The 14,173-nt window shown below is 35.0% G+C and overlaps 1 protein-coding gene across 1 annotated transcript in view; it reads left to right on the top strand.

The window, feature by feature from the left end:
* The window catches only part of abr (ABR activator of RhoGEF and GTPase), a 199,375-nt gene that overhangs the window by 76,463 nt on the left and 108,739 nt on the right, over positions 1 to 14,173 (top strand). The window contains 2 exon segments of the mRNA XM_042499516.1: positions 8,091 to 8,189; positions 12,703 to 12,888. Coding sequence (XP_042355450.1) covers positions 8,091 to 8,189; positions 12,703 to 12,888 — 285 coding nt within the window.

Genomic DNA, 14,173 nt, shown 5'->3' with positions numbered 1-14,173 from the left:
CAGGCAGGCCTGAAAAAAGAGGAAAAAAAAAACAAAAAAAAAAGAAAAAAAAAAAAAAAAAAAAAAAAAAAAAAAAAAAAAAAAAAAAAAAAAAAAAAAAAAAAAAAACTGAAAAAAAGAGGGAAATCTGAGGCAGCAGGAGAAAGACAGAAAGACAGAAACATGGAGGAGGAAGAGGAGGAGGTGCTGTGCTACATTGGACAGGGTGCTGGAGGAGGAGGAGGAGGAGGTGTTTGAATATGGAGATGGGGAGCTGGAGCCCATCACTCCGGTACATAGACAGTTCAAGGTGAGGACAGCAAGCTGGATGCAGTGGAGGGGAAAACACACACACACAACACACACACACACACACACACACACACACACGACACACTCATGCAATACGCTGAACAGATCTGGAGGGCTTGATTACATACAGCTGAAGTCTTATTGGTGTTTTACGTGATGTGGCGTCACCTTTGTGCTGCTACGTGTGAGCCATTCTGTGTCTGCAAGAGTGTGTGTTGTGTGTGTGTGTGAGAGGCATTGGTGTGTCAGCGACTCTGGAGCACATGTCTCCTCACTCTGCTGCTTTTCAAAGACGGATGGTCTGTTTTTAAATAGTAACTTCAGTCTACTGAGAAGCGTGGTGTGTGTGTGTGTGTGTGTGTGTGTGTGTGTGTGTGTGTTGTGTGTGTGTGTGTGTGTGTGAGTGAGTGAGCGTGTGAGTTAGAGCTCCTCCTCATAGACAAAACAGTAAATGGAGGGTCTCAAAATAAAGAGTGTTGTGTGCTGCAAATTGGTGATTTGGGGTTATATTATAAGTTTTACTTGAGGAGATTTGTATTGGAGGATAAAAGCTGCCAAAATAAAAAATAGACAAATAGCTTAAAAGTGAACAAAAGTAAAAATATTATTTTTTATGAAAATTATATAAATGTTAGAATTGTTAATGGAGGATGAAAGCTACCAAAATCATAACAAAGCAAGTATATCTAAAATTATTTTTTTTTAAATGACTGAAAAGTTAATTGAGTGTGGATGTTGCCAAACTAAATGATAGATTAATGCATTTTAAAATGAATTATAAAATAAAGTGTAATTTAATTTTAAAAGTAGTTAAAATAATGAAATGTAATAAACAGAAGGAAAAATTTAGTAGGATAAAAAAAAAATGGTAAAAAAAGGTAAATAAATAAAGATGTAAAATAAATGTACATATCAACGCATGCCACATTTATATCATCAAACAACAACAAATTAAAAATTTGCAAAATATAATAATATATAAAATTTAACAATATATTTAGGAATTTTTACATTGAGGATACATTAAAATGAATTAATAAAAAATAAATAAAATTAAAATAAAAACAACATTTTAAAAACAAAAATTCAATAAACAAATATGAAGAAAAAAAATAGGAAATTAAATAAATAGGGAAACATTACATGACAATTTTTTTTGGTACATATAATGCCATGTTATTTATTTATCGAGTAATTTTTTATTTATTTTTATTTATTTATCTACACTTCTCCTCACTTTGCTGCTTTTTAAAGAAGGCTTGTCTATATCTAATAGTAACTTCAGTCTGTTGAAAAGCTTCTCTGTGTGTGATAGTGTGTGTGTGTGTTGTGTGTGTTGTACCAGCACATGAAGTGACAAACCTCAGAGCCACCTTGATAATCAGCTCCTTTATCACAACGCAATATGAGAGCAGAGGGCACAATAGTAAAATAAAAACAGAAACACGCAGCTTTTTATTTTCTGTATGAAAGCGTTGCAGAGACACGCAGGAGCAGGTTACCATGGAAAATGGAAAAATCCTTCCACCGCTCATGTATTTCTCCTCTTGCCCTCTCTCGCCAACAGTAGCTCTTTGTACAGCGAGGGAAAATATGTCCACTGTTGGAAAAAATAGTTTTCCTGTTTTTTTTTTCACCTGGTGTGACATGTTTGTCACTGCTGAAACTGAAGCTTTACACGTCACCAACACGAAAAACTCTTACAATAAAATACGTTTGTTTAGCTCACAGATCTGAAAACACGTCTCACGCCGCAAAGAAGCAGAGACGTCGTCGTTGGAAGTCCGCTTGAATTATGAAGTTGTCTGGATATGTGGACATATGGATTTCATGTTGCTTAAAATAAACGGCGAGCTGCAGCACTACTTGCATATCAAAGAGTCTCGAGAGTGTGGACTCATTTCTGGAGCTGCTTTTGTTTCGAGTTTTAGTCAGAAGGAGCATTTTCTTTCAGTTTCTTTCAAGGAATGCCAGCTTTTAAGACGGACTCTGATCTCAGTACATGTGCTGCTCGAAAAAACTCAACACGTGAAAGCAGCTTGACAGATTTAAAGAGATTTCATCCATATAAATCACTCCTGTTCCTCTGATTTGCTTTAGATTTAGTCACATAAAAGGCCGGACTTATATCTAATGACTTTTCAAGCACTAATACTGACAAATACCCCCTTTTGGGCTATACTAATAACATTTACTTGACTAGTAGTGGAGAACAGAGGCTGCCAAAATTTATATAAATATTTTTAAAATGAATTAAAGAAAAAATGTAATTAATAATAAAAATAATAATAGAAAATTTTTGATATGGAGTATAAGGCTCCAAAACTTATTACATAAAATACATTTAAAAATGAATTAAAAAATATTTAAATTTCTACAAAAAAAAAGAATTAATAAAGAATTTTATATGGAGGATATAAGCTGCCAAGTTAAAAAAAATAACAATGAATTAATAAATTAAACTAAATAAAATATATATTTTTTGTGTAGAAATTTTGGGTCCTGCATACACCTGACCCATGCAGGACATTTGTAGGATTTTACGATGTTTCTTGGTTTTTAGGACGTGTCTTGGATTTTATGATTTTTCAAGGATTTGCAGACATAATTTAGATTATAGGGGGTTTTTAAGCATTTAGGATGTTTCTTGGATTTTAGGACTTTTCACTGATTTGAGGACATTTCTAGGATTTTAGGACATCTTTAGGATTTTAGGAAGTTTCTTGGCTTTTAGGACATTTATCTGATTTACCTGACATTTTTTTTTATTTTAGGACATTAATAGGATTTAAGATGTTTCTTTGATTTTTGAACATTTCTTGGATTACATGTAATCGATATTGCACAGTCACATTACAAAAAAATAACTCATCAATCCACATTTGAAAAAAATGCTGTAAGTAGATAATAGTCACATTATCGAAGCAAAAAAAAAAATTTGATTACATCTTCAGATACTGCAATATCTGAAGCTAGTGCTCCTATTGTTTTTTAAAGAGCAAATTAATTGTTAATTTGACCAATAATATTGATTAAAGAAAGTGCTCACAATTTGCAACCCTAATGTATGTTAATGAACACGTGCACACGTCACATTTTTGAGTTATTACAGATTTTTGTGTGACTTAAATAGTCTGATTTATACACTTAAAAAAAAACAAACAAACATGAGTTGATATTTGTTAATTAAAAAACAAATTAAGAAAATTAAGAAACAAATTGTTAAATATTTGTTTCTTTCTGCAAGTTCGATGAATATACCTTATGATGTGTGTTTCACAGGTAAATATCTAAATATCGAACTAAATATTAATTAAATGCAAAGTATACGTAATTGTGCACAAAACTGTACCGGTTACACCTCAGTCTTGAGGGAAAACATCGGTGTCAGCAGGACGCTGTAGTCATGAATGGGTTTTTTTTTTTTAAAACGATGAGGTCACGGCTCCTTCCTCATCTTATATGTGGAGCTGATATCATTATAAGGATCTGCTGGTGTTAATAATTAATCCTCGTCTCTGCTCCCTGGTCGTTCTTTGGCCTCCCTTAAAGTCCACATAACACTTAAACGTCATGTCACTGTGTAGCTTTATGTGTGTGTGTGTGTGTGTGTGTGTGTGTTGTGTGTGTTGTGTGTGTGTGACCCCCTGTGTGTGTGTGTGTGTTGTGTGTGAGTGAGTGAGTCTGAACAGGTGTTATATTTGTGAACCAGCTGCTGATTTTCTGTTATTCTATATGCAGTTTTTTTATGGAGGAAGCTTTAAATGGAGGTTTGCTTGTGTAGTTTTCACACCTTTTACTCGTTTTGCTCGACACATTTTTTAATACGATTTATAAATAAACGTGACTGACCTGCTTATATTATATTAACACCACTGAGGTTTTTCTGCCATTCACAGTGCCGTGTGAGTTATGTGGCAGCTGTTAATATATCATGGTTGTGAATATATGAAAGCATAAAGCGTCATTGTCTTCACACCATCGTATCCTGTGTAATGTTTTTTATCAGTGATGAGCTGATCAGATGAGGTGTCACAAGTGTTGAAACACAGTTTTTTAAGGGTTGCAACAGTATGAGTTTTCATGGTCGATAACCATCTCAGAAAATAGAACAAGATTTTATTATTATTAATTATTATTATTATTTTAACAGTTGAAACTGCCCTTTAAGAATAAGATTTATTTGTTTTTATTTTTTAAAAATTTTTTCTATTGGAAGAACAATGTTTTTTTTTTACCATGTTTTCTTCTGATGAATAAATATTAAGATGAAAATTACTAAATAAATAAATAAATAAAATAAAAATAAAGCAAACGAAAAAAACAAGTAAGGAGACGTAGTAATCACAAACCAGAAAGGGAGGTCAAAGAATTGATATAAATTTAGGGGAGGTCTCCAAAATTCAAAAGAATGAAGGGAACCTTTCAGGGACAATCGAAGTTTCTCTTGTCTTATAAGTTTTATTACCTGTAAATAATAATAATAATAATAATAATAATCATAAAATCATTATTATTCTGTCTCCTCACAAACATCTGTTTCAATGTGGTACAACCAAACTGAGTTATTATGAATGAAAAATTCATCTGTCATCATCATTAACTGAACTTAACCTTTTAAAACCTGGATCCACATCAGTTTTCTTTGTGTTTACGCTTTTCACAAGCAGTTAAACCTTTGAAACTCGAGCAGATTAGTTTGCTTTATTTTGAAAACAAAACAAACAAAAAAAAAATGCAAAGAGCAACTTGGCAAGAATTTAATGTAAATTACAAGAAAAGAGAGAGAAAATTATTAGAAAAAAAACTAGGAAAATAATCATGAAAGCAGCATTTCTAATTATAAATATGTATTTCAAATTAGACATAAAAATAGCTTTTTTCCTTCACTTTCTTGTAATTTTCACTAATTTCTTGACAACATTAAGGTTTTCTTTTTTTTCTTGTAAATTTTGAAAGGAATTAAAGGTTTTGTAATTTTCTTTTTTTAATAACTTTTTTATAATTCGAATTTGTGTTTTCTCAAGTATTTAAAAAGGAATATTATTAGCTGCGTATGGATTTCTCAGCATATCCACAAAGTTACTAAAAATATGGCAAAATAAGTGCAAGTGTACAAGTACAACCAACATCTGAAGTACTTTGTTTTTGCTGGGATCTGTTAAAACTTTCAGACACATTCACCTTTTTCACAAACCCTGTGAGCTTTATGGTCTGCAGTTACGCCCAAAATAGATGAATAACAGACGTGTAATTCAGGTGGATTGCATGGTGATAAAATGCCCAAAGGTGTGATTTAACCCTTTGAAACCTCAGCAAATTAGTTTTATTTCTTTTACAAATTTGTGAAAAAAGTAATAAGTAATGACAGAAGAAATTGCTTAAAAATGAGCAAAAAAAGTAAAAAAAAAAATCAATTATCAGGTATCCAAAGTTACCTGATAATTAGTACAAAAAAAGAAAAAGTTGAAAAAAAAAAACACTGAAATGACCTCGAAAAAGTGCCTAAAAAGTTTGTAATTTTGTAAAATAAAATGTAATTATGTCAATTACAAATAGTTTATAATAGTTTCTTTTGTAGTATATATAGTTTTTCTATAGCTGTTGCTTTTCTGTTGTGTTTTTGAAAGGAAAATACACCGATTGGCTCAGGTTTCAAAGGTTTAGATACTCAGAATGAGTCTGATTTTTCTATCGTCTCCTGTTATATCGAGTTTTTGTCACTGCTTTTGGATATTGCAGAAAATCCACAGCGAGACCGTCGAATATCTCCCCTCAGTTTAACCTTCCTCGCTCGCAGCTTGCAGCTGCGTTTCTCACCTTTCCTCCTTTGAAGTTACTCAGACTGGAGTTTTTCTTCGGGGATTTCGGGATAAAAGTATTAGCGTGTCTTGTTTGGCTCTCGCTGAGTGTTTCCCAAAAACATGATGAGGGAGGTGACTTCCCCGATACTGAACTCCAAAATCAAACAACAGCCTGGAAGTGCGACGAGTGAGACTTTCCCACAGAGGAAGTAAACAACTTACGTGTTTTTAGTTTAGATTCCCAATAAACAGCTGCTGCTCAGCCCAACACACTCTGGATGTGTGTGTGTGTGTGTGTGTGTGTGTGTGTGTGTGTGTGTGTGTATTAACGCAGTGTTTACCTGATGTGGTAACTGCAGTGGCATCACGCAGGAAACCAGCTTGAGTCATTGAACTATGCGGCGTCTGGCTACAAATAGTTTAGCAAATGACAAAATGCATTTTGGAAGCAGATGGCAGTATCGATATCAGAGAGTAAAATGTCCTGATATTGATGTATTGGCAAATATTCTTTCTGTACACATGCACGGGACGTTTGTTGAATTTTAGGACATTTGCTTTGTCTGGGACTGTGGGTCCAGGAGGAGGATCCTCAGGAAATTTTTGTTTAAAACATGATTTTTTTTTTTTTAAATGCTGGTATCTTATTTAAAATTTGTTTTTTTTTTTCAACTTTTGAGATTTATTGTGAGTTTTTCATTTTTTTTTCTTTTTTAACAATTTATTTTTATTGGTTGGACAAAAGTGTTACAAGAAGAGAAAAAACAAGCAAAGACGAACAAATAAAGAAGGAAGAAACAAAAAGTTCTGGATTGCCATTTCGCACCAAAAAACACGAATTCCTTCATATTCAGCGGTTCGGTCTCTCATCTCGTCGTCGTCATGTAAACATTGTTAATTTCTCCCACTTTTCTCTTCTTGGACACTTACCTTAAAACTTAACAATCCCATATAATATTCAGTCACAATATTCTGTTGTTAAAAATTAAAAGTTAAAAAAATATGTGGTTAATAAAACCGACGAATAGACACAGAGTAGTTTACATTTCATTTCACTTGATTTATTTATGGTGACAGGAACCGTGTGCAATGCCATTAATCATCTATACACAGAAAAATGAGAGACGGTTACACAACAAAACACTGAGACATTAAGGACAACACAAGTGACAATACAAGGCACATAAACTACACTATGAAATACAATAAACACACACAAAACAGTAGATTTATCCAACTGAATGCAAAGTGTAAAAGTCATCTAAAAGGGCATACATTTTTAAATTGATCAGTTATTGGTGCCAAGGAATCAAAAAAATAGGAAAACCATGGTGAACGATACATTAGTTACAATAGAAAATACACAATAGTTATTTCATGAAATTACTTTGATAAAGAAGCATCATTATGAAGCGATAAAAATATGATAGTTTCATAAAAAGGTGAAAGGTGCTTTGTGAAACATCTAAGGAGTGGATGGAACTGCTAATTATTAAAAATGTATTGACTAGAGTTGCACAAATAGTTAAAATTGTGTAGATTTTGATCAACAATATATATTATTTTTGCTCTTTAATACATGAACAGAATAACAGATTATTAGATTAAGGGCTTTTAAAAACATTTGGGGCTGAAGCCTCAATGACACCGCAGTGTATTTATATTTATTTCTCAATGCAGCTATCTCTAAAATCCGTTTATCAAACACTTCAGATAAAGATATGTAATGAAGACAGGATATTTTACAAGTTAACAATCAAAAATAAACATCACTGCACTGAAACGGTAAACTTTATTGGGAAAATAATGATAATAAATGACATTATGCATGTGTTTCTGGGTTATGTTCTGTAAAAATAATACCTTTTCTTATTGGTTCTTATCTCATCGTGTACGCTGTTGTATATCTGTGAGAGGCCACAGTCCTGACCGGTTTATTTTTCGGGCTTCAGATCTTTATGAAATGTCAAACTAAACGTCTGTTTTGTCCCGCAGGGAGACATCGAGAAAGGACTGGAGATGAAGAAACTGGTGCTGTCTGGATTCTTGGCCAGTGAGGAGATCTACATCAACCAGCTGGAGGCCCTGCTACTGGTGAGACACACACACACACACACACACACACACACACACACACCAAAAAAACACAGTGTTTAGTGCTCGATAGTGTGTGTAAAAGTGAAGATAATTTCACTTTCTGTCACTAACTGACATATTCACTTATTTTTTGGGGGAAACCAGCAACCAGTTCACCCCAAAATCAAAAATACTTTGTTTTTCTCTTTCTTGTACTGCTGTATATCAGTCCGATTGTTCTTTTTAATTGAAAAAATAAAGATAAAACAGTAACAGAAAACGGGGGTGGAAACAGACAACAGAAACAGACAAAACAAACAAAGTGAGCAAATGAGACAGTGAGGTTTAGTGGTTACGTGCTGTATCGATTATTTGTTTGATGTGAGCTGCCGAGTGTTGGAGATATCAGCCTTCAGTAAATAAAAAGGAACTAGGACGAATGGTGTCTAATTGAAAAAAAAATTAATAAAATTTAGGGGTTTTTTTTGTGTGTAAAGCGATGAATTGGATATTGCTACGATTTTAGCATCTAATAATTAAAATGCTTCGAGTGTCGATTTCTGCCTTTACGCTTGAATGCAGCATGAAGTCTCTGTTGCTGTGAGTCTCAAACTCGTCTCCGACACAGACAGACAGCAGAGGACAGAAGCAGCGAGACTGTGGTTCAAAGATTCGAGGCGGACCAGTCTGAAATCATCAAATACGTCAGCTCTGTCGGTGCTTTCGGCGTATGAACGTGACGGCAAAGGCCGCCATCCGCGTCCACCTGGCACGCAGCTGGACAGATCCAGTCGTGCGTGCATGAAATACCGAAAGACGGCGTCAGGTCATAATGCTGCCGGTAACCACGCACTCTAAGGAGTGCGAGCGTGCTTATGGAGCTGGCGAGGAGATGCATGGATCCCAAAAAACGACTGACTTTCTTGCAGGAGTTCCACGGTCCGTGTCGGTCGCTGCGTGCTGCGTCATCCCACCGTGTGCATTTGTTGACATGCCGCCGCGCCAACAACTGACGCAGAAGGACGATACCCAAAACGTCATAAGGAGACGCAGAAAGTCACTGACAGAGCGGCAAACTTCTGAAATTTACTCACGAACAGAAATATTTTATTTTTTTAAACGCATTTTTATTGAGCATTAACATTAACGGATGGTATTGACGAGAGAAAAGATGGATGTACAGTGCTCACTTTTTTCCCTTATTTTTGTTGAAAACTCCCCGACCTCCACATCTGCTAACATACAAGACAGATTCAGACTGAAAGCAGGACGTGCATCAGAGCAGAAGACGGAAAAAGAAACCAAAACAAAACAAACAAACAAAGAAAAAAACAAACAGAAAATCTCCTGCATCTGGCGCTTTGCGGGTGTTAAATTCAGACCCTGTATGACCGATACCTGTCCCTTTAAGGCTCCTGTAGCATGTTGCAGTGGTCTGTGTGTGTGTGTGTGTGTGTGTGTGTGTGTGTGTGTGTGTGTGTGTGTGTGTGTGTGTGTGTGTGTGTGTGTGTGTGTGAGAGAGAGAGCTGTCAGATCTCTATTAGTGGTTGATGGTCACACTGAGCACAGCAGTTTCCTGCAACACTTACTGCACACGACATCACTTCCTGCCGCTCTCTGCTGCTCTTTGACTGACATGTTCGACATCAAACCGTAAAACCGTTTTTGGGATATTCACACAACAGTTATAGAACAAAACAAGTGCAACAACACAAACAGCTGCAGCGAGGTAAACGGCAGAAACATCGGCACAAATCTGGCCCGTCTCAGTTCCCTCTCTTTCAGCTCTCAGTGACGACACGAGTCGTTGTACAACTCTTCCAAAAAATGCTTTGTTCCTGTCCTCGTCACTTCCTCTGTAATTGACAGAAAGACTCAAACTCTCTGCGTGTTCACACTTTTGTTTCTGCTTTGCTGCTTTTTTTTAAACAGAGTTCATACAAGGTGCTTGAAATACTTTAATTCGACATTAAGAAATTCAAATTCAGGAATAAATGTGTTCAAAAGTTAAAAAATGTGTGAAAATCACACATTTTTTAAAATTTGGTCTTTGAATATAATTGAAAGAAGAACAAAATGATAAATTATTAATATACTGCATTTTTAGAGACAATGCCAGTGTTAATAATAGGGAGTAAAAATTGTGATTTTTAACAACAATATATATTATATTTGTGCTCTTTAATGCATGAACAGATTAACAGATTATTAGATGTAGGGCTTGTTTTATTATTTGGCCTGTTCATGATTTTAAAATACATATATGTAGCCTACATATATATATATATATATATATATATATATATATATATATATATATATATATATTTAGATTTTGGGTTTTTATAGCCTGCAAAACACAAATGAATAATTACCTAACAGTACGTAATAAATATCTGATTTTAGACCCTGGTAGCATGTTTGCTTCATTTACCAGTTTGCAATAGATGGTTGCAATTTCATCTTTGAAGATGAAATAAGTGCTTGAAAAAAGTACTTGAAAGTCCTTGAATTTGGCTCATCCCTGTCTGTACAAACCCTGTTTTAATCTATGGCGAGTTTGGAAATTCAAGGACTGATAACCAACAGTCACAAGTAACTCATGTGTTTGATTTGGTTTAATTAGTTTATTACCTTGAATTTGTGAAAAAAATCCAAAAAACCGGGGAACATTCTTTGAAATGACCACGTTAACCAAAAACAAAAAATCATTTGTTTACAAGCTGTCACATAAGTCGTGCCGTAAAATCCACGTTTCATTTATCCAGTCGTATGCAATAGGACATGCATTTTCACTAAAACTACAATATAAACTAAAGATATCAAACAAAAAATGTCCATATTGAGCTGAAAAAGAGACATTTATTAAACATGCAGACATACACTTCTCAGCATGACACTCAGACATTTCGCTTATTGTTACTAACTATTAACATTTACTCATCCCATATTAAAAAAATAGCTGTAATTTCTTTATAAATTCATCCAAAAAAAGCATTGTTTTTTTAAACGTATTTGATTCACTTTTTGTATTTTTGGAGCCTCCATAATCACATGATACAATCCTGTAATGTAACATGGAAAATATAAACGATGCCTCGTGCTCTGCCTTCATGCAGCCGCTGTTATCAGCGGCAGACTGAGTCATCATTGGCCTGAGAGGATTTTGGCATCCGTGACGTGAGAGCGTTTTTGTTTTCACTGTAATTCAGGGTCTCCCCCCTGCTGTGTCCTCTGCACACATATCTGTGATTAACTGAGGAGGCGAACAAGCTGACGGGTCAGAAACTGCACCGATGAGAGTCAGCCAATCGCAGAGCGGCGAGGCCAAAATTACACGCTTATCACCGGGTGACGCAGAGCAAGATTGCAAACCGATATATACATATTTATTTATTTTATTTATTTTTAAAATGTCTAATTTTTATTTTTTTGGCACTCATCCAGTCAGTTACTGATTAACTGCCGTTAACTTGCCATCAAAGCTCGCTCTTATCAGAACTTTATGTCATAGTAAAATACTTAAAAACTTATCAAAATCATAGTTCTTCATAAATGTTGGTTTATTCCCACACATTGATTTAACCCTTTAACCCCTGGACATCGTTTTTTAATTATTTTTCTGTATGCTGTTTTCATATGCCTTTTTATAGCATTTAAATCACCTAAACCTGAGAAAAAATGTTAATTAAAAAAAAAAAAAACATAAAAAACATCTTGGCATTAAATGTTCTGCAACTGACAAAAGCCGATATAAGGTGCCAGGGAAAATTAGCTGAGGGGATTATTAAATATTACCAAAAAAAAGGAAATATTTCCAAAAAAACTATATTTTAAATTATCTTAATTATATATTTAAAATTATTTTCCAAAAAAATAGTACTTGGTCATTTTCTTTCTTTTTTAAATTTTTTTTTTGTTTTTGTTTCTGGAGGAGTGGAGATTTTCTATGTTCACTTTAGTTACAACATGCTCAAATGTAGAGCCCGACTAATATATTGATTAGCCAATTTTATCAGCAAGTTTTGGTCCATCACAGATATATTGGTATCGACTTATATGTTGTCCAATATGCACAACATGAAAAAGTTATTTTTAAGAAAACATAAGACAGAAAAAGGCACTTAAAGTAATTTAGAATCAGTAAATTCCCAATTAAGTTCACTGTTTCAGTGCACTGATGTCATTTTTGACAGTAAAATACAATGCAGCTAGGGATGTTTGTGTGTACACTTTTTCTAAATATTTGGGTTTTTTTTTACATATAGGTGTGTGTATCTACTCCTTTTCAGACATTATATATATGTTTTTTTGGTTATAAATAAAGTCATTCATTCATTTTTTCATTACATATCTTTGTCACAAGCATTTGATGACATGAGCATCAGCTCTACTCGCAGGTTATAATGGGATTTTTGCTCTGTGATTCCAAAACAAACCGCCAACTCCAGCTTTAAATTTTGGGAAATATTTTTAAGATTGGTTGCATTAACTGACTCTGTCCGTTCTCTTGTGTCTCTAAATCTTGCAGCCCATGCGTCCTCTGAAAGCCACGGCCACGACCTCGCAGCCCGTCCTCACCATCCAGCAGGTCGAGACCATCTTCTACAAAATCCAGGACATTTTCGAGATCCACAAGGAGTTCTACGACGCCCTCTTACCCAACATTCAGCAGTGGGACGAGAAGGTCACCGTGGGACATTTGTTCCAGAAGCTGGTGAGTGTGACGCGGGCTCAGAAACTACAGCATGTGGGCTTTTTTTTACTTTTATCCGTCTCCATCATTTGCAGGGTACATGGAAATGAGTGTCAGCGGGAGAATTGTCAGAGGCTATTTGTAGCCAGTGAATCACTCGTCTAAATTACAGTGTGTGTAAGTGTGTGTAAGTGTGTGTGTGTGTGTGTGTGTGTGTGTGTGTGTGTGTGTGTGTGCCCTCGTGTCTGTGGTCTGAGTGCATTAGCAGAGATGTTGCAGACTCCGATCTATAACAAGCGTCATATTTGCACTGGATAATGTTGCTTAAACAGGCGCTCTCAGCACATAATGTAACTGTATCATCATGTTACGTGCGTGCACGTGTCTGCGTGTGGAATTAGCCGGGCTCCAGCCTCAGCTCGTCTCAGACTCCGTCCCTCTGTGTTACATCATTACATTGTCAGATTTGCAGCGGGTAATGTAATTTGAACAGGGCTTCTTGGCACATACTGTAAGAGCGTGTGTCTCTTTTAGATCCTCATTACGTTTGATTGTAGATCGGCTGATGCAACATCCTGAAACAGCGACTTTCAGCTGAGATGTCAGAAACTGGACTTCTATTAGGAAAAATAAATCCACATAGAAATTTAATTTGGTCCATTCAGTGCGTGAAATCCAGAGGCAGTCATCAGGAGAAACTGTCGACTTTAGTGACCATTTTGAACAATTTGGATGTCATTTGAGAGCAGAAGTGTAGCTGGTGTTATTATTGAAGTCAGCAAAGCAGTGATATTCAATTTACAACCCGCGATCCACATCTGGCCCCTGATAGGGTGCTGGGTGGCCCCTCAATCATTTTCTAATTCACGGTAAAAATAAAGTGATTCACACTGTGAATTGTTTTTCTACTTTTAGTATACATAGGGTACTACAAAGATTAAAACAGTGTCAAAATAGAGCTTGTTTATTAAAAAAACTTCCTAATATCTGAAAAATGTCAAAAAATCCTTAAAACATCCTGAAATCCTACAAACTTCCTAAAGTCCTAGAAATGTCCTAAAATCCTAGACACTTTCCAAAATCCATTAAATCCATAAGATGTCCAGAAATCCTAGGCTTGTCCCAAAATCCAAGAATTATCCTAAAATCAGAGAAATGTCCAAAAATCCTAGAATCGTCCTCAAATCCTAGCAAATCTTAAAATCCGACAAATGTCCTAAAATCCTAGCAACATCCTAAGAACCTAAAAATGTTTTAAAATCCTAAAGATGACCTGAAAAACTAGAATAATCATTAAATTCAAGAA

This window comes from Plectropomus leopardus, chromosome 13 (assembly GCF_008729295.1).
Source record: "Plectropomus leopardus isolate mb chromosome 13, YSFRI_Pleo_2.0, whole genome shotgun sequence".
NCBI lineage: Eukaryota > Metazoa > Chordata > Actinopteri > Perciformes > Serranidae > Plectropomus > Plectropomus leopardus.
This window is presented reverse-complemented; position numbering and strand designations above follow the sequence as displayed.